This window comes from Cydia fagiglandana, chromosome 26, assembly GCF_963556715.1.
Source record: "Cydia fagiglandana chromosome 26, ilCydFagi1.1, whole genome shotgun sequence".
NCBI lineage: Eukaryota > Metazoa > Arthropoda > Insecta > Lepidoptera > Tortricidae > Cydia > Cydia fagiglandana.
The window spans coordinates 9,425,178-9,447,017 of NC_085957.1; the positions used below are offsets into that span (position 1 = coordinate 9,425,178).

At 38.5% G+C, this 21,840-nt stretch overlaps 1 protein-coding gene across 1 annotated transcript in view; it reads right to left on the minus strand.

Annotated features, from left to right (window-relative positions):
- Positions 1-21,840, minus strand: part of LOC134677474 (leishmanolysin-like peptidase) — a 148,039-nt gene that overhangs the window by 21,134 nt on the left and 105,065 nt on the right. Inside the window, exons 5-7 of the mRNA XM_063535956.1 lie at positions 13,922-14,033; positions 2,084-2,216; positions 315-453 (exon numbers count right to left, since the gene is read on the minus strand). Coding sequence (XP_063392026.1) covers positions 315-453; positions 2,084-2,216; positions 13,922-14,033 — 384 coding nt within the window. The remainder of the gene's footprint in view (positions 1-314; positions 454-2,083; positions 2,217-13,921; positions 14,034-21,840) is intronic.

Below are 21,840 nucleotides of genomic sequence, written 5' to 3' on the forward strand. Positions count from 1 at the left end.
TATATAAAACAGGGATTTAATATCCGAAACTGATACAAGGGTTGATTTAAAATAATATACGCGTGCGCCGTTGTGGCTGCCGCTGGAGCGAATGGAGTGTTGTTGCAGACACTCTAAAAGTCGGTGAAAAATGTAGCCTATAACTATGTCAACCCAGTGTCTTAAAAACTTAAAAACGACATCGTCACAAACATAAATACATATAGTTTAAAAAAAACTGCAGATATTTTTTATAGAGAATTCAAGTGTCTGACCACTCGGCCCGGACCCGGTCGGTACCGTGAGTCATCCTTTAGGCTTGTCTATGTTTGTACCTGTCTAGCGCGCTTTCCTGCTGGCAATGCGAAGCATACGCCACGGTCAGCCCGCGGCGGCACCTCTCCGTTTCGACCGCGCTCACGTACAACACGAAATCCGTGTCTTCAACGCCTATAGGCTCCTCTTCTTCTATATCTGTAAGGAAAACCACTTGTCAATATCAATTTAAACAAGAAACTGTCAAAAGAAGCGGTGGTGGCCGAGTGGATATACTGGATATGATGCCAGACTTTCAATCCGGAAGTCGCGGGTTCATACCAATGAGTTTTTCGGAACTTATGTACGAAATATCATTTTGATATTTACTACTAGCTTTTCGGTGAAGGAAAACATAAGGGCCCCCCCACATCTGGCGTCTTTCGAGCGTCGGCGTCTACAATTCTATGGCCGACGTCGACGCAACGTCGACGCAGCGTCGACGCAACTGCGCAGCGACGTCATTTTCCATAGCGCTGGACCGACGCCGACAGACGCCGACGCTCGAAAGACGCCAGATGTGAGGGGGCCCTAAACCTGCATACACCTGCGAAGAAATTCAAAGGTGTATGTGAAGTCCGCAATCCGCATTGGATTAGCGTGGGGACTATAGCCCAAACCCTCTCGTGCATCATGAAACGTATAACTGTCAAAAAAACAATAGGGGGTATTACTGCAATGTTCTGCCGCCAGAGTGCAGCACTAGCGCCTCTAGTAAACCATAGAGTAGATAACTTATACATTATTATGCCTTAAACTGTTATTTGACAAGTTTTCACAGGCAATAAAATATGGGATTGATTCTTTTTATCAGTTTTGCTGTATGGTAACATTGGTAACTATTGTTACCAAAGATGGTTTTAACTGGCATATCGGTGACTTCGGTGCCTTCAGTGAGTGCGTTGCCCGTGATTTCCGTGGTGTCATCCTCTATGATGATTCTTCTTCGAGGGCAGTTTCGCTGTATGGTGACTATGGTTACCAAAGACGGTCTTACCTGGCATATCGGTGACTTCGGTGCCTTCAGTGAGCGCGTTGCCCGGGATTTCGGTGGTGTCATCCTCTATGATGATTCTTCGTCGAGGGCAGTTTCGCTGTATGGTAACTATGGTTACCAAAGACGGTCTTACCTGGCATATCGGTGACTTCGATGCCTTCAAGCGCGTTGCCTGGGATTTCGGTGGTGTCATCCTCTATGATGATTCTTCGTTGAGGGCAGTTTCGCTGTATGGTAACTATGGTTACCAAAGACGGTCTTACCTGGCATATCGGTGACTTCGATGCCTTCAAGCGCGTTGCCTGGGATTTCGGTGGGGTCATCCTCGATGATGATTCTTCGTCAAGGGCAGTTTCGCTGTATGGTAACTATGGTTACCAAAGACGGTCTTACCTGGCATATCGGTGACTTCGGTGCCTTCAGTGAGTGCGTTGCCCGGGATTTCGGTGGGGTCATCCTCGATGATGATTCTTCGTCGAGGGCAGTTTCGCTGTATGGTAAATATGGTTACCAAAGACGGTCTTACCTGGCATATCGGTGACTTCGGTGCCTTCAGTGAGCGCGTTGCCCGGGATTTCGGTGGTGTCATCCTCTATAATGATTCTTCGTCGAGGGCAGTTTCGCTGTATGGTAACTATGGTTGCCAAAGACGGTCTTACCTGGCATATCGGTGACTTCGGTGCCTTCAGTGAGTGCGTTGCCCGGGATTTCGGTGGGGTCATCCTCGATGATGATTCTTCGTCGAGGGCAGTTTCGCTGTATGGTAACTATGGTTACCAAAGACGGTCTTACCTGGCATATCGGTGACTTCGGTGCCTTCAGTGAGCGCGTTGCCCGGGATTTCGGTGGGGTCATCCTCGATGATGATTCTTCGTCGCGGCAACGCTCGGCAGTTCTGGCCGGTGCTGTTGCACACGTAGCATGGCTGGAGAATAAACGTTTTAATTAATAACTTGATTTATTTATTTATTTAAACTTTATTGCACAAAGTATATATAAAAATGTACAAATGGCGGACTTAATGCCAAATGGCATTCTCTACCAGTCAACCATAGGGCCAAACAGACATCTACAATTGGTGCAGAGAGAGAAATATACTTATTCAGTGAATAAAAAAAAGCAAACTATACATATAAACTACATAAATAAATAAAATATATATAAACTACTACATATTTATACAATACATACTGTAAATATAATAATGATGGATATTATTCGAACTCTTGTTTTAGCAAATGCTTACGCAACAACCGCTTAAAAGAAAACTTACTTGGAGCTTGTCTAATAACTTGATTATAAATAATCAATACGACACATTCTTGCGGACGACATAGTCTTGTTGTCCGAAAATGTCGTAGAGCTGCAATCGATGATTAACGACCTTCACGAAACAAGTCGACAAGTTGGCCTCGAAATAAATCGCAGCAAAACAAATATTATGACAAACCAAAAAACAAAACAACCAGTTTACATAGAAAATGTAGAGCTAGAATATGCCGACTCTTACATTTACCTGGGCAAACAAATTTCGTTTAAAAAAGAGAGAAATGAAATTGAAATTGAAAGAAGAATTACAAACGCTTGGAGAAGATTTTGGGGACTTAAAGAAGTTATGAAAAGTGATATGCATATTAAGATTAAACAGAAAGTTATGGATACCTGCATCCTCCCATCACTGACCTATGCGAGTCAAACATGGAATTTCACAGTTTGTAACAAAAATAAGATTAGGTCATGTCAAAGAAGTATGGAGAGAAATATACTCAATGTAAAAAGAATTCAAAAAATATCGCATACATTAATTAGAAAGAAGACAAAGGTCACAGACGCCCTAGGTCACTGTAAGAAATTAAAGTGGCGGTGGGCGGGACACGTCGCTAGGATGACAGACAACCGATGGACTCACAGACTGACCACTTGGAAGGGACCATCAGGTACAAGAAAACAAGGCAAGCCCAAAGCGCGATGGACTGACGAAATAGTGAGACTGGCTGGTGATCAATGGATGCAAAAAGCTAATAATAGAGACGCTTGGAAATCACTAGAGGAGGCCTTCACCTTCGAGTAGCGAGGGGTTCTTACATTATTAGATACTATAAATTAAGTATAAAGATGTTAGAACGTAGAACTGTTTTGTAGAAATAGGTTTATTTAAAAGTGTGTAATTTTTTTTTTGTAATAAATATAAGGCTTTTTTATTATTATTTATTTATTTATTTAAATAATCAACAATACAATAGAAGCGATGGGGTCCTAATGCTGTAAAACTTTTTAAGGAGCTTTCGAAAAGGATTGTAGACTTCGCTGGTGACCGAAGAGCTGGCAGGTTTCTCGCTCAACGTATTGCCTTAGCAATACAGCGGGGAAATGCTGCCAGCGTCCTCGGCACCATGCCAAAGGGGCCCAATTTCTTAGATATATTTTAATTTAATTTTATTTTATTTAGTATTAGTTTTTAGTTTTAATTTAGTTTTATTTTATAGATAAGTTAGTTTATTTTCATTTTTAATATTTTATCTACCTTATAAATAAGTAATATTTTACTATGGATAAAAAAAAATAGAAGCGAGTACAGATATTTGTGAGCACCTTAGCCTAATATATGGCACTGGCACTACACCTTTCGGGTATTTAGGGTTGTCAAAATTCAAGCCATTATCTTATCTGTGGTCGTGCACGCAAAGGGACGTCAAGTTGTGTCAACCCTATAATTGCTCGGAGCAATGCTGAGCCGAACGTAGCCGAGAATGCCCGAAAGGATCAGTACAACAGCACCGTAATGCGTACGCCCGCACCGCGCGCCCGCCCTCGCTAGCGGACGCCCCTGTCGGGTCATCCATTAATTACGTCACACGTTTAGGGGGTGGGAGGGGGTCAAGAAAATGTGACATGTTGTGACATGAGGGAGGGGGAGTCACAAACATTGTGACGTCATTTTAAGTTCATCACTATGCATCAGTAACCGAAAATTAATTTATATTTTTTTTATTCGCTGTACATTTAAATAATGAGGAAGTAGGTAATTTTCGTTCCTAATTGGTTTTGTGTTATAAAATTACTAATATTTCTTTTACCAAAAATATTTTTATATTAAAAAAATAATGCCGAGTTAGTATTGTCGATTTCGTTGAAAACAAAATTGCCTAAAATGTGACGTCACACCCGGTGAGGAGGGATTTGCAAAATGTGACCAAGTATGACATGGAGGGGGGAGGGGTCAAAAAACCTAGAAATTCGTGTGACGTAATTAATGGATGATCCCTGTGGGAGGACGCCCTTATAGATATTTTCGTAGGCGAATATAACGTAAGAACACGAAAACAAAATAATAGGACTATTTTTAGATAATAACGAAAAGTAACTCGATAACTAAATAACAAACAAATTGCTAAAGCTTCTTGCTCTGAGATATTTTTCTTAAATTTCTTTATTTTTAGCATTAGAAAAAAAGGTAAACAATCTTTTGTGTTTTTATTAAAAATAGTTATTAAAAAATAGTAACTGTGTCTTATAAAACGAAGAGAATGTAAATGACCACATATTTATGATGTTTTAACTTATAAGATTTATTTTGTTTCAAATACATGATATTACATGTATTCTTCGAGCAACACGGAAGGGAGGCGGCATTCGCTCTATTTCCCCTCTGCCGAGGTACTACAAGATTAGCGCGTCAATCTAATCTAGCGCGGGTAATAAAACTAGTTGCACTTGGATTTTTCACTAGACCGAGTCCAGACGCGCGCGTGAACACTGCTGCACAAAAATGCCTGTTTGCTCGGTTTTTTGTTATAAAAAGAGGTCGGGGACATCAAATTTACAAAAAGAAAGTGTTACATTTCACATGTAATATTTTTTTTACATATCATACGTTAAATTACATTTAAATACAATTATTATATTTTAGTCTCAAGTAATTGTTGGATTTATCGATTTTGCTCGCTCAGTACAAATTGCGGATCGGTCGAGCGACAAATCCGACTTCTCATCTCTCAGAATACAATGACATACTTCAATGAAAATGTGTTAGTGTGCGTGTTGTGACACTAGTCACTCGTCCGTACACAAAAAGAGATCGAGGTTTGCAAGATTTGTCTTTGACGTGTGTCATTTTCTATGTATTTGTGTCGTCATTACAGATTGGATTTTGTATGTAAGTGTGTGAGAAATGCGACTGTGTGCACCTTTCCCCCCGCGAAAAATGGCAGAAAGATTTGTACGGCGAGATATCGCTTGGGCGCCTCCCTTCCGACCTGTCGGAAGCCGGTGTTGCTCGAAGCATGTATTACATGATATTTGACGACCGGTCTGGCCTAGGGGGTAGTGACCCTGCCTATGAAGCCGATGGTCCCGGGTTCGAATCCTGGTAAGGGCATTTATTTGTATTATGATACAAATATGTACATATTTGTTCCTGAGTCATGGTTGTGTTCTATGTATTTAAGTATTTATATATCGTTGTCTGAGTACCCACAACACAAGCCTTCTTGAGCTTACCGTGGGGCTTAGTCAATTTGTGTAAAAATGTCCTATAATATTTATTTATTTATACATAATTATGTTCGTTGATGCTGGATGCGGGTCGCTTCCAACCGGCACGTATGGAGGTCCAAGGGGGAGGCCTATGTTCAGCAGTGGACGTCTTATGGCTGAGATGATGATGATGATGATGTTCGTTTGTAAGGTATGTATCTATGGGCCTACTTAGTTGCCCGAAAATAAATGTGTTTTGTTTTTTGTATGGTATATAATTGTTACATGTTAATATTAGCTGCAACTCATTTTTCAAGAGTGTTGTCAATAAAAAGACACGTCAAGATAAATTTACATTACTTTCGCTAAAAATCGAAACATAGTAAGTACATTTATTTAAAATAAAAAGTTAAGTAATGCTAATTAATTAAGTACAAATACGAATGGCTTTTACCAGCCTTTTGAACAAAAGTCGTTTTTTGAACGCTGCGTTAGATAGAATACCTAATTAAAATGGAATAGACAGAGGAACATTAAAAACGAAATTTCTAAAAATACGAGTAAGTACAGTTGTTTAATGTTTATTGAGTTGTAAACAACTTGTTTGACTATACAGGGTGATTCATGAGACTAGAATACAAAAGAAACCGTTTATTAGTGGCAAAATAAAACGATGAAAACAACTATTCAACACATATAATTTAATTAATTTTATTTTTAACAAGCAGAAACGTCTGCGAACGATGCTATTAAGCTTAGAATACATTTAAAAGTGGAAAAATTACTGTCTTGGGTGAGACTTGAACTCACGGCCTCTGGTTCGATATCCCAGCGCTCTGCCATCTGAGCCACCAAGACCTCATCCATAGAAAGCAATTTGCTGCAGTAACAACATCAGGAATTAAATCGCATTTAGCCACAGAATAAATAATAGTATTAGGTACAGAAGACTCAATTTCTAACAAAACGCGTCTGTTATGATCAGCACAGATATGGCCGCTAGGTGGCGACAGCGCCACGCGCGGTTTATGGCAAACCCCAAAATTGAGGTGGAACGGATATACTTTTAGCTACTTGTAGCAAAGCGACGAAATCGCGGAGTGAGCCACGCCTGATTTAGCAAAAAGCACAATAAAATACATCGAGCTAACTAACTAACGTATAGAACCGGCACACAGAACCAGTGTTTTGCGCCATGAGTTGTTGTTGTTGTGACAACAAACCGTAGAAGCGGAGCGTGAGGGAGGACACTGCGGAGACCTATGACAGAAAGCAAGACAACCAAATAACCGGTGTCTAATATAAAAAATACTATTGACACTTAACTTTCATAGACCAAAATTTCTTTATAGTTATTTAAGCAGTATTAAGATTAAATGTAATGTATAAGGTTGTTAATGTTGTTATTAAAGTCTATTTTCAATTTCAATTCAATAGTGTGCCCGTGTCCTGAATCATCCTGTATTAATAAAAAGTTCACGCTTCGAGACGCACCTTAGGCCTCATTTCTGCCGTTGTGAAAAAACGCTAGTTTTCGTTTATATAAGATTGTTTTGCCTTATTATTTTTAATACCAATAAATAATAATAAAAAGTTTTTATAGGTATAAACGAACAAAAACATAAACCATGTTATCGCGTTCAGTGCTGGTTATAGGTAAGACTACATATATAAATATACAATAGGTAAATCTTACTACGATAAAAAGTGACGTACTAAGAACGTGACTTCCTCAGAAAGTGGCGTTCTCACTCAGAATGTGACGACCCCAGAAAATGGCGACCCAAGAAAGTGACGAACTCAGAATAAAACGTCTTAAGAAAGTGACGTCCTCAGAACGTGACCTAACACGAAAGTGACATACTCCACCTAAACCGTGGCTGGCCATTTTACACACACGAATTGATTTCTTAATTTCATGAATAGATACTGAAATAGATACAGTAACATTTACTTATTATTTGGTGCGCTAATGTTACAATATATGACGACCGGTCTGGGCTAGTGGGTCGTGACCCTGCCTGCGAAGCCGATGGTCCCAGGTTCGAATCCTGGTAAGGGCATTTATTTGTATGATGATACAGATATTTGTTCCTGAGTCATGGTTGTTTTCTATGTAGTTAAGTATTTATATATTATATATATCGTTGTCTGAGCACCCACAACACAAGCTTTCTTGAGCTTACCGTAGGGCTCAGTCAATTTGTTTAAAAAATGTCCTGTAATATTTATTTATTTATTTATTTAGATACTGAAATAAAAGAACATGAAAAATAAGAACACTGCTTACAAATACACAGTAACATCTATTTATTATTTGGTGCGCTAATGTTACAATATATTGACAATTATATTAGACTAGATATAAAAATTCAAAATCGCTCTCCTTCTTGATTCGACTGGCAAATCATATTACTTTTTGGCAACAGGTTTTTTAACCTAATTAGAGTTAAAGAGTTATTTACGAAAAACTAAAAAAAGGGACCTTTAATGTCAAATATCTCACTTCCGGTCAAGATTTCGATCGAACAACCGGTAAATTCGGATTCAGCGGGGTCTAATTAGGTTAAAAAAACCCGGTTGCCAAAAAGTAATATGCTTTGCCAGTCGAAATCGTTTTGATGAAAAATATGACCAGTCTATATCAGCAATACGTCAGTATTTCCTGTCAATAAACAATGCTTGTAAATAAAAGTATCACATATTTGTTATTAAACAGTTGAGCTCATTATGTCACAAAGGATGTTGATGTTTGGTTTTCATAACATTAGCAAAAATGTTAGTTCATAATCATTATGTAGCTAAAGGAAATACGAGAAAACCGGATACTGATATTCATAGTTAGATATAAAGTGTCAATCCATGGAATTTGCCAACTATGCAAACAAACCGCCATACTGTAATCATCATTCAGTGACAGTTTCAATATGGCGGTTTGTTTACATAGTTAGCAAGTTCTATAGAATGACACTTTGCCTATAGAGTTTTTTATGAGACATATACAAAATACAACTACAAATACAAAATTCTTTATTTCTTTTAAATACACGTGGCCATGGTTTAGGGGATGGAGCCGCCCGGTAAGCAAAGAATTGCCTGTGTTGACATATAATGACATTTTTTTAAATATTCTCCTTAAAAGCGAGTGGTTCTTATAGTTCGTTTTTATAGCATTAGAAAAAAGGTACCAAAACAATCTTGGCGTGTCTATTTATTGAAAACCACTTTTGAAAAATATGTCACGGCATATATATATAACAATTATCAATCATATACGATTATTTACATTATTTTGATTTCATAAGTAAACGTTACTGATATACTTAAGCGTTTTTCAATTAAAAGACACGTCAAGATCGCGTAGTCTTTTACTAACGCTAAAAAAACGAACTATAGCTATGTTTTATAATTATGGATCCAGCAGTAGGAAGAGTAACAGCTCTTTTCCAAAATGATGTACTTACCTAAAGCATAAAATGATTTATTTTAACAATTTTAAAACATATTGATAATGAAACTTTAAAAAGTAAAAAAACAATTATCTTTATAGATTTTTTTGTTGAGATTTTGCCAAGAGGCAAAATCAGCCAAATATACAATAGAATAGTGAAAGCCTCCTTAAGCTGCAACCTTACGCTTCGCCTGCCACGTCTACAAAGCGCCAGAAATCCGATCATTACTGCACTAGTCGGGAAAACAAGCTATTTTTAATTGGATATCATATTTACATTAACAATGTCACATATTTTTGTGAAAAATAGCTTATAAGCAGAAGCGAATACCGGTATATTTTTCATACAAATTAACCGATATTTCGGTATCTTGGTTACGAGTATTGATGTATATTTTTGCACTTAATTTAGGTAATAATTTGATCAATCATTATCCTTACCCAAATACTATTCTATAGGTAGATAATATCAAAGATATAATGTGAAAGCTATGATATATTTTGATTTTTAGTTATACCGGTAACGGTCCCTGCGTATAAGTAATATCTGTTCGAGAAATCTCTAAACTCCCATCTTTAACGCCGGCAACGCACTTGCAAACCCTCTGGTGTTGCAGGTGTCCATGGCGACGGTACAATCAGGCGATACGTCTGCTCGTTTGCCTCCAATATTTAAAATAAAAATCTGTCCGTCTGACTGTCACTACGCTGAGTAGGCTGCATCTCATGAACTGTGATAGTTAGACACTTGAAATTTTCTGTTGCAGCTATAACAACAAATACTAAAAACAAAATAAAATAAATATTTAAGTGGGGCTCCCATACAACAAACGTGATTTTATTGCCATTTCTTGCGTAATGGTACGGAACCCTTCGTGCGCGAGTCCGACTCGCAGTTGGCCGGTTATATCTAACCTATTACTTCTTCAACGTATCAAAATCTGCAACGGACTTTTCGAGACGTTTCACTATACGGGCCTTATTCTAAGAAATGGCAATCAATAATCCCAGCTTAATCCAGAATCCAAAACAAAACCCTCCTTAATGATCCTATTATAGACACGGAAAGATCAAAGACTTTCGCAAAACCCTTTTTGATCTTGGAATGCTTTAACTAGAGATGGGCTGAATATGCTGGAGTCTGCCGAATACAAATATAAGGCGGAATGTTCGGGTCATGTCTTATCGAATCGAATATTCGACAGAATTAGTAGTTTCATCAGTAGGGTCAAAATTATCTTCGTTGACTTGTTTTTGTCCTCAAAAATGTGACCGGGGTAATAATATTTACCGAATATTCGGCACTTTAACGGAACATTAGAAAACTTGCCGACTTGCCACCGATTCTTCTTCTTCTCTGTCGTATCGCTCTTGACTTGACAGAGCCGTCGTGGTCACGTTGAGGTCCGCATCGGTAGTAAGACGCGGACACAGCTCTTCGTTCGCACGATCTCCCGCCATCTCTCCCTGTTGGCAGACTGTCTGGCACAGTCAGATACGCGGTTTCCCACTGCGGATTTTATTTGGTTACCAGCAAGTCGCTCTATGGACTCGTCACCAATTATTTACCGAATAATCGGCTCATCTCTAGTTTCAAAGCTCGAAGGACCAAGATTTTTACCTTTATTATATGAAACACTTGTTTATTTACGCATTAAAGTATCTAAAAGCTGCTAAGCCATGTGATGCGGCTTAACAAAAATAATAAATTTAAAAAGAAAGTGCGGTCCGCATTTTCCTCTCCGGATATTGACATTGTGAAAATAATATTTTAACACAATTTGATGTTATATTTACTAAAGCTATGCGTTTGACTTTAAATAACACTTGCACCGCGTGTGCTATCAAAATAGGTTGCAGACTTTTCTTGCTCTAACTCTTTAGTTCGTTTTTGTAGCATCAGAGAAAAGGTAAACAATCTTGATGTGTCCTTTAATTGAAAAATAAGTCACGGCAAATATGAAACCATTATGAATCTAATAAGATCAATTCATTTATATTCTTGCTTTCATAAGTAATATTAACTGATTTTTAAAAAGCGTTTTCAATTAAAAGACATGTTAAGATCGCTTACCTTCTTTCTAATGCTAAAAAAACGAACTACACCAAAAAAAAAACAATATTTTTCAGGTTTCCTTCTCTGTCTTACACACGTCGCCAGAACCTACATCCTGCTGTCAGCAAACATAGAAGATATACGGAGGATAGCGAGAAAGTTCCTCTCCGAAGACGTTGTCCAGCAAATAATAGGATTAGTTAAAAACCTAAAGCTAGATATTAAACACAATCTATCCGAAGAGAATAAGGTTAATGAGGACTCAATTAATAATATATCTAATGATGAACTAGAAGAAAATGTTCTTAGGAATAGACCAAGGCGTGGAAAAGAAAAAACAGAAGAAACAACAAGAAAATCAATAAATGATAAATATGAATCTAATGATAACCTTGAAGAAAATGTTCTTAGGAATAGACCAAGGCGTGGAAAAGAAAAACCAAATGAAACTGCACGACAATCAATAAATAATAAACATAAATCTAATGATAAATTTGAAGAAAACGTTCTTAGATTTAGACTAAGGCCTAGGAAAGAAAAATCAAAAGAAACTTCCAGAAAAGACAGACTAAATAAATATGATAATGATGCTTTAAATCGGGATCATGATAAATATTATTCTGATAAATTTGATGTAAATCCTAATAGTAATTTGAGAACTAATAAAGAAAGAATAAAAGAGACTACAACACGTGATAGACAAGTTAAAGGTGATGATTATAATACGGGACAAAATATATATGATACGATTGATGCTTCAAATCGGGATCATGATAAATATTATTCTGATAAATTTGATGTAAATCCTAATAGTAATTTGAGAACTAATAAAGAAAGAATAAAAGAGACTACATCACGTTATAGACAAGTTAAAGGTGATGATTATAATACGGGACAAAATATATATGATACGATTGATGCTTCAAATCGGGATCATGATAAACATTATTATGATAAATTTGATGTAAATCCAAAAAGCAATTTGAGAACTAATAAAGAAAGAATACAAGAGACTACATCACGTTATAGACAAGTTAAAGATGATGATTATAATACGGGACAAAATATATATGATACGATTGATGCCTCAAATCGGGATCATGATAAACATTATTATGATAAATTTGATGTAACTCCAAGTAATTTGAGAATTGGAAAAGATACTACAGCACGTTATAGACAAGTTAAAGATGATTATGATAGTTTAGTATTTGCGACCAGTGGTAAAGTACGATTAGCAAAAGCTGAATATTTGTACCACTCTTTTGAAAAATGGGTGGACCGAAATAAAAAAAATTAAAAGTTCAAAGTTTTTTGTTGTATTGCGTTTATTACTCCAATAATCGACATGTTAAGACTCAATAAGGATGACTCACGCTAGACCGGACCGGGTTGGAGCTTCCGGCGCTTCGTTTTCTATGCAAATCACCACGTGATCACCGATCGGACATATATCGGATAGAAAAGGACATATCGGTCGCCTCGGCCCGGCCGCGGCCCGGTCTAGCGTTAGATCATCCAAAGTTACTTGGTTCGTGTCGGAGGGCAAGACTCATGGCTCGCTACGCCATTAAATAAGTAAGTTACTTAGGGCCGCAATACACGGACTGCTTTGAGCAGTCAGTGCCAACAGCTTTAAGCGGTCGCCGTTGGGTGATCTGCAGTTTCAATACAAAATCGTCATTCGCAATACACGAACCGCTCAAGCAGTTGCAACTGCTTCGGGCGGTTGGCTGCGCGGTTAAATTTCATCAGCAGTCCGTGTATGTTGATCACTGGGTTACTGCTCGAGCAGTCCGTGTATGGCGGCTCTTAGGTACGATTGTGTTCGTCGATTCACAAAGGCGCCCTTTTCTCGCTTGCTACGTACGTCACACAAAACAAATTACGTCAATAACATTACACGTGGCTCTACGACCTACGTGTGTCTCGGCCCTCTGGGCCTACCACGACGTTCGACGTTGTTGCCTCCCTGTCATACTTACGTACAAGTTTACAAGTGCGATAGAGAGGCAGCACGTCGAACGTGGTTCAAGGTAGGACCTCAGTAGGGATCAGACAAAGGCCAATGATAGAGGACCTTGACTCTTCAACTTCAACATTATTAATTCATACCTCATTGCCACCTTAAGGATAATTCACTCTAGACCAGGCCGGACCCGGGCCTCGGCCCGGGCCAATTTCTGAAAAGTGACCCAAAGGTAACTCACGTTTAAATGGCTCTCCGGCACCCGCACCTCCCCACACATAGTCTCAGCACTGCAGGAGTCGATGCAGTGCGACCGACCGCCCCGCACGAACACTTGCCGGGTTGGGCACTTTCTGAAAAGTGACCCAAAAGTAACTCACGTTTAAATGGTTCTCCGGCACCCGCACCTCCCCACACATAGTCTCAGCACTGCTGGAGTCGATGCAGTGCGAGCGACCGCCCCGCACGAACACTTGCCTAGTTGGCCACTTTCTGAATAGTGACCTATAAGTAACTCACGTTTAAATGGTTCTCCGGCACCCTGCCTTCACCACACATAGTCTCAGTGCTACAGGTGTCGCGAGGAGGAGTTGCGAGTCGATGCAGTGCGAGCGCCTACCCCGCACGAACACTTGCCGAGTTGGCCACTTTCTGAAAAGTGACCCATCAGTAACTCACGTTTAAATGGTTCTCCGGCACCCGCACCTCCCCACACATAGTCTCAGCACTGCAGGAGTCGATGCAGTGCGAGCGACCGCCCCGCACGAACACTTGCCGGGATGGGCACTTTCTGAAAAGTGGCCCAAAAGTAACTCACGTTTAAATGGTTCTCCGGCACCCGCACCTCCCCACACATAGTTTCTGCGCTGCAGGAATCGATGCAGTGCGACCGACCGCCCCGCACGAACACTTGCCGGGTTGGGCACTTTCTGAAAAGATACAAACGTGTTCAGATATTTTTCCTCGGAAAGGCTTACTTTGCACTTCAAAAACGGATAGCATTGTTGCACTTTGCTATCAGTAATTCACATGTGAGGAAAAGTAATCAAATGCAAATTTTGAGTTGTTTTCTTTGCTGGTAGAATTGACTTTTAAATAATGATTTTGGATAATAAATATTTAATAACATATATTCATTTGAATTTGATTTGGTTTGTTTTTTCCTATTACTCGTATCATGCAATTAAATGTAAATGTATAATCTTATCTAAATACTATCTAGGTATTTGTATGATAGTCGATATCTTCAAATGCTAACAAATCAGATACAAAATGAAATTCAATACAAATGACAGACAAATTATGAAGATTGATGTGAAGTAAATAAGAATTCTACATTAAATTAGTACCTAAAACAGTTTTAAGTCATAATATATTTATTGTTTGTCCGCATTTTCTTTTTTTAGGGTTCCGTACCCAAAGGGTAAAACGGGACCCTATTACTAAGACTTCGCTGTTCGTCCGTCCGTCCGTCTGTCACCAGGCTGTATCTCACGAACCGTGATAGCTAGACAGTTGAAATTTTCACAGATGATGTATTTCTGTTGCCGCTATAACAAAAAATACTAAAAACAGAATAAAATAAAGATTTAAGTGGGGCTCCCATACAGCAAACGTGATTTTTGACCAAAGTTAAGCAACGTCGGGCGTGGTCAGTACTTGGATGGGTGACCGTTTTCTTTTTGCATTTTTTCCGTTTTTTTTTTTGCTTTATGGTACGGAACCCTTCGTGCGCGAGTCCGACTCGCACTTGCCCGGTTTTTTTTTTATTATGAATGGGCTTACTCATGGCCACAGACTAGCCGAGGCGTAGACGTGGCCTACGATGGCGCGAGCTCGCCCAGAAGGTGCCTGTTCACTCTTAATTTGAAGGTTGCCGGGTTATAAGAACACGGAAATATAGACGCCGGCAAGGAATTCCATTCCTTGGCAGTGCGCATAAGGAAAGCAGCAAAGCGCTTCGTGCGAATTGATGGAATATCTACCAAGTAAGGATGGAGACCGGCCGTGCGTCTAAAAGTCCGATGGTAGAATGGGGACGGTGGAATAAGCTCGTGTAGCTCATGGGCACACTCCCCGAAGTGCAACCTGTAGAATACCGACAGGCTGGCGACTTTTCGTTAGTCATAATTAATTTATTTGGTTAAGAAACGCGTCACTCTCACGCATCTAGGATAACCTACGAAAATCTTGAAAAGTTAACGGTTTCAGTTTTATGACGATAATATGACAAACAATACGTTATGACTTAAAACTTTATGCTGGGTAACAAAGGGACCCCACAACAGATATATCGAAGCAGCCAAGTTCAAGAATATCTAAGCAAAGCATCATCAAAAGGTTGAAGATATTTGTGACCTTGGCTACTCCGATATACCTAATAGGGTCTGTACCTTTCTAACAAGTGTTGAGAAGAGAAATACTTAGGTACCGTAAAACGGGGTGAGTAGGTTTCGCGGGGAGAGGTGGGTTATGAATGGGGAGAGAAAGTTTGAGGGGGTGAGAAGGGATTCTAAGGCTACTGCTACAAAAATAATGTATTCCAATTTAAAATGGAGCTATAGTAATACGCATAATAAAAAAAAATCGATCCAACAATCTTCCAAAATCACCTTTGTATGAAAAACCCCTCTTACCCCAAATACGAGGCACTACGGGGTGAGCTGGGTTTTCCTCTTTATCGTCAAAGTTATGAAATCCCAAGTAGCACAGATTAGCTGTATAGCAGCCGCATAATGAAATACGAATACGCTTGAAGCTGGATAAAAAAGCTGCATATGAGCTGTATAAGCGTCTTTTCAGCTTTTATTACTCTTAAATGGGCACAAATTAAGCAGCCTTAAGTTCACATAGCGACTTAAGAGCGTTGTAGCAGCAATTTAACGGAATTATAAGGGGTAACAGGAGTTATAAGAGGTGTATATTGACTGGGTAAGAGACCACCAGTTACCCTTTATTCAGCTAATATGTCACATGTGCGCCCTAATACCGGGAAAGATTGACGTTGGGCTGAATAAAAGATAATGAATAACATACTTTTACACCTCTGCCTTAAAAAACAGCTATTATTTAGTATAGTGACATTGACGACGAACGCAGAGGTGAACATATTTATACTGAAGCGAAAACGTCAAGCGCAACGACACCATAAGTCATTTTGTTAAAGTGTTTAGTTATACATGATCTTTTATATATTAATGCGAGAAAGATGTTTGGGAATGCAAGTTTATTGACATTATATATATACATTATCTAAGAAAATTTCAGTGCGCCACGAAAATAATCAGTATTTATTTAAATTAATCATATAAATAAGCTATGTATAAAAACTATCTCAGTGGTTTGGACAGAATTATGAGATAAAAAGTTAATAATAAGTTATAGAAAGTACTAAACTAATAATTTAGGTTAAGAACTCATGCACAAAAAAATATTATTACCCTTAAAAGTTGAAAAAGTAATACCAATTTTGTAAGTTATCTACGATAAAATGGCGGTCAATGTTAAAAAGCAACGTGAACCATTAAAATTCTAATATGCAGCATACGACTGATAAAGATACTTAAGTGAACCACTATAAAGTCCAAGTCGTTATTTCAATACACTAGTGAACCTCTAAACAGTTATAAGGCATCTTGTGAACGTTTAAACAGCCGCTATGCAGACAGTCTCAATGGTAGTATATAGGCTGCTTAACGGTAAACATGTTCAGCGCTAAGCCGTATTATGCGCCACATGTGTTCGATTATACGTCTATTGGTTTCATAATAGTTCACTCGTTCTCCCTTATAATAAGTCAGCGAAATAAAAGCTGCTTTAGCGGTAAACATGTTCAGTGGTAAGCTGTATTATGCGCCCCATATGTTCCATTATACGTCTATTGGCTTTATAATAGTTCATTTGTGCTTCCTTAAAAAGTCACAATAATAAAAGCTGCTTAGCGGTAAACATGTTCAGCTATAAGCTGTATTATGCGCCACATGTGTTCCATTTATACGTCTGTTGGCTTCATATTAGTTCACTCGTGCTTCCTTACAAGTCAGCGTAATAAAAGCTGCTTAGCGGTAAACATGTTCAGCGATAAGCTGTATTATGCGCCCCACGTGTTCCATTATACGTCTATTGGCTTTATAATAGTTCATTCGTGCTTCCTTAAAAAGTCAGAATAATAAAAGCTGCTTAGCGGTAAACATATTCAGCTATAAGCTGTATTATGCGCCACGTGTGTTCCACTATACGTCTATTGGCTTCATAATAGTTTACTCGTGCTCCCTTAAAAGTCAGCGTAATAAAAGCTGCTTAGCGGTAAACATGTTCAGCGACAAGCTGTATTATGTGCCACATATGTTCCATTATACGTCTATTAGCTTCATAATAGTTCACTTGTGCTCCCTTAATAAGTCAACGTAATAAAAGTCCACAATTACCTCCTTATACAGCACATAGCGTAATTTTATCCACTAAACAGACCTTATAACGGTTAAAGCATTTGATAACCCTTAAAGCTGTATAGGGTCGTAGCAAATATACCTTTATATCACTCTTTGCGTATTAATGGTAGTTTTCAGAGCGGTAATGCAGCTTTTAATCAGCCCTAAGCTATATAAATATCACTGAGATCTATTATACAGCTGTAGGACCACGATAGTGCTGTTATAAGTGTCTTAATACGCGCAGAGCGTTAGATAGAACTAAAAGTGATTAGTTATAGAGCTATCTGTGCTACTTGGGATGGAACTACCCAAAATAAAATAAAAACTAAAATACAAACATCCGGAACACTTATTATATACACCATTCAGTTTTCATATGTAAAAATAAAATGTTATCGAGGTTTGAATTTCAGTTTTGACCCTACTCACCCCATTTTACGGTACCTTACATTGCACAACCCAATTTTCCGGTCAGTGTTACGGTTCCAAAAGCTATTTTAAATTATCACAATCATTTTTCATCACACTTGCTCGAAAAAGATCTTATTTTGGGTAGGTGTGATTTTACTGAAGGACAAAGGCCTATTTATTGTTCCCGCGGGAGTTGTTGATTGTGAAAAAAAGCCATAAGTTACTAGGGAGTTCGATGCCTGTGGAAACATGACAATATGGCGGACGAACGCTTAAAATATCACCGTATTTAAGATTTGATTCGCTTAAAATTTAGTTTTCTCTTCGCAAGTGTGATGTTAAACATTGTGTTGTGTGTAACTCCGGCGATAATTAGTTTTTAATTCACTCCAGCTTACGGCTGTCGCGAATTAACACCCTCGTTTCCAATCTTTCACTTACCCCCTTCATTGCACAATCATTATCATCATCATCATCTCAGCCACAAGACGTCCACTGCTGAACATAGGCCTCCCCCTTAACATACGAGTAGGCCTCCCCCTTTGCACATTGCACAATACTAAGTACTTATTGTTAAATACATTATCAATTTATCAGGCATTATCAATTGTAAACCACTTGTGTCTATAAATTCTTAGCCTTTATTAAGAACAAGAACAACCGCGGTAATTTACTTTTCTTAATAAATTATTTTGTATTTTGTAATTATCTATTTTCAGACTTGATTGCTCATTAAAATTTAAGCCGTCGAGCTTTTCATTAGAGTATTTTCTCGAAATTTAATAATCTTGGTGTACTCTTTACAAAAGGTCAAATATTTTTAACATGGCAATAATAAGCCTACGTAAAGCTTACTTTAATACTTACCGTCTCGTCTATAAAATATTCATAACAATTAGGCATGTACCGACTAGTCGCCGACCAGTCGGGAAAGCCGACTATCCGGCCTCATTTGTAGTCGGCGATCAGTCGGCGACTAGTCGGCAAAAATGGCCGATTAGTCGGCACTTTATTAGTGACAGAAAAACAGGATAATAAGTTTTTGGCAAAAATTTCATTTTTGTTACAAGCTTTTATCGCTGACTGTACTTTTCTTACGACAGACAACTAATACTCATCGAGACAATTCTAAAAACCCCTAACGCAATTAGGTTGCGTTGTTTCATCACAGAGTTCCTATGGCCACCTCCTGTCTCCATCATCAGATCAGTTCGAAAGTACCATATTATTGTATTGTCATCAGAACTACATACAGCTGCCAATTTTCATAACGCTACGATCCTTGGAAGATGGTTAAATTAGTTACCTTAGATTCCATTACATAGTTAGTTACATACATGTTGACGTTCCTATGGCCACCTCCTGTCTCCATCATCAGATCAGTTTGACAGTACCATATTATTGTATTGTCATCAGAAATACATACAGCTGCCAATTTTCATGATGCTATGATCCTTGGAAGATGGTTAAATTAGTTACCTAAGATTCCATTACATAGTTAGTTACATACAGGTCGACCTAATAAAAGCTTGTTAAAAAGAAATAAACAGCAAATATTTACCATAAGCTTTCCACCTATTTTTCCCAAATTCCTATTTAGGGTGCTTACGAAAACTTTTATTCATATTATTAACCACTTGGTCGCTTTCATGTCCGATTGTCGTATGAAATATAACCTTAGGATTTTTTATTTATTTCATTTTTCAGCGTTACTATTTACAATATGACGAATAGCGCGACGAAAGGGGTAAAACGGTTGTTTTTAAGTGCATCTGAACCGAACATAGACGAATCTAATGATCCGGCCGACTAGTCGGCGGACTAATCGGCTATCCGAGCGCCGATTAGTCGGCTAGTCGGCCAAATCTATATAGTCGGTACATCACTAATAACAATACGAAAATGAAAGGCGAAGAGTGATGGCCTGGTGTCAGTGGGGTCGTATCTGAAAGTTAGAATTAGGCCGTGTATGTACTTATCTCTTAACAATTTACTGTTTTCAGTAATTAATTAAGTAGGTATTCAAAGAGCTTTTTCTATTCACCATCATACGCGTATTAATTGTAATAGAAACAGAAAGGTTTAGAAAAGTGTAAGAAAAAATGGGATTGTCCTGGGTTCGAATCCCGGTAAGGGTATTCAGTTGTGTTATGAACACAAATATTTGTTCCTGACTCATGGGTCATGGGTGTTACCTATGCATATTATTGCATATTAGTATGTATGTAAATTTATCTATATGAGCACAGAATAAATAATAGACATAATAGTACTAGGTACAGAAGACTAACTCTCTAACAAAACGCGTCTGTCACGATCAGCACAGATATGGCCGCTAGGTGGCGACAGCGCCACGCGCAGCTTATGGCTTTCCCCAAAATTGGGGTCGAACGGATGGACTTTTAGCTACCTGTAGCAAAGCGACGAAATCGCGGAGTGAGCCACGCCTGATATGAGTATGGATATCAAATGGATATCGACGCCTAGGACCCATACTACAAGCTTTGCATAGTTTGAGGCTAGGTTGATCCGTGTAAGAGTGACATTCCATTTCCAACTGCAGCTGCAATACTGTTTTGCAATTTTACTATGGAAATTGACAATGACAGCGACGCGTTTCCATAGTAAAATGAACAGTATTGCAGCTGCAGTTGGAAATGGAATGTCACTTTAAGATGTCCTCTAATATTTATTTATTATATAATTTTTTAATTATTATACTATTGTCACTGTGACAAATTACAAAATAGGTAAGAAATTAAATTATTTGACTTGTATAACTTGGTCAAGCAGACCTTGTCAGTAGAAAAAGGCGGCAAATTTGAAAAATGTAGGCGCGAGGGGATAGCGTCTCATAGAAAATTTGAATTTCGCGCCTTTTTCTACTGACAAGGTTTGCTTGACCATCTATACCTTTCATAATTCTACCCACCTAGGTAGAGTCGGACCAAGGAAAGTCTGCAGCGGATTTGATAGCCCACGCAGTGCAACATTGACGTTCAAAATTGACGACCGGTCTGGCCTAGTGGGTAGTGACCCTGCCTACGAAGCCGATCGTCTCGGGTTCGAATCCTGGTAAGGGCATTTATTTGTATGATGATACATATTTATTTGTTCCTGAGTCATGGTTGTTTTCTACGTATTTAAGTTTTTATATATATTATATATATCTGTGTCTGAGCACAGTGAGCACCCACACCACAAGCTTTCTTGAGCTTACCGCGGGGCTTAGTCAATTTGTGTAAAAATGGCCCATAATATTTTAAAATAACACTGCGTGGACTATCAAACTCGCTGCAGACTTTTCTTGGTCTAATTCTACCTTTCATAACTCAACCCACCTAGGTATTATAGCTTGAGACGTCCTAGCAGTGCTTTCAATCAAGACTTACCTAAACTGAATGAAAATTATTTGACTCCAACGCATTTTGCAACCTACCTAACTAGTATTTAACCTTTGGCCGCCCACATCCAAAATGAACAAGACAAAAACAATTTATTAACTCACATTTATTTTATAGAGGGGTCTATCGCAAATTTATTTATTAACTTAGGGCTCATTTAGACGATGCGAGAACTCGCATGCGAGTTTCATTACATTGCGGGTTTTTATTGGTCGGTTGAATTAGACGTAACCAACAGTCCGCATGAGTGACGAGCTATGGAGAGGGCTATGCTCGGAGTTTCTCTACGTGATCGAATCAGAAATGAGGAGATCCGTAGACGAACTAAAGTCGACATAACCCACCGGAT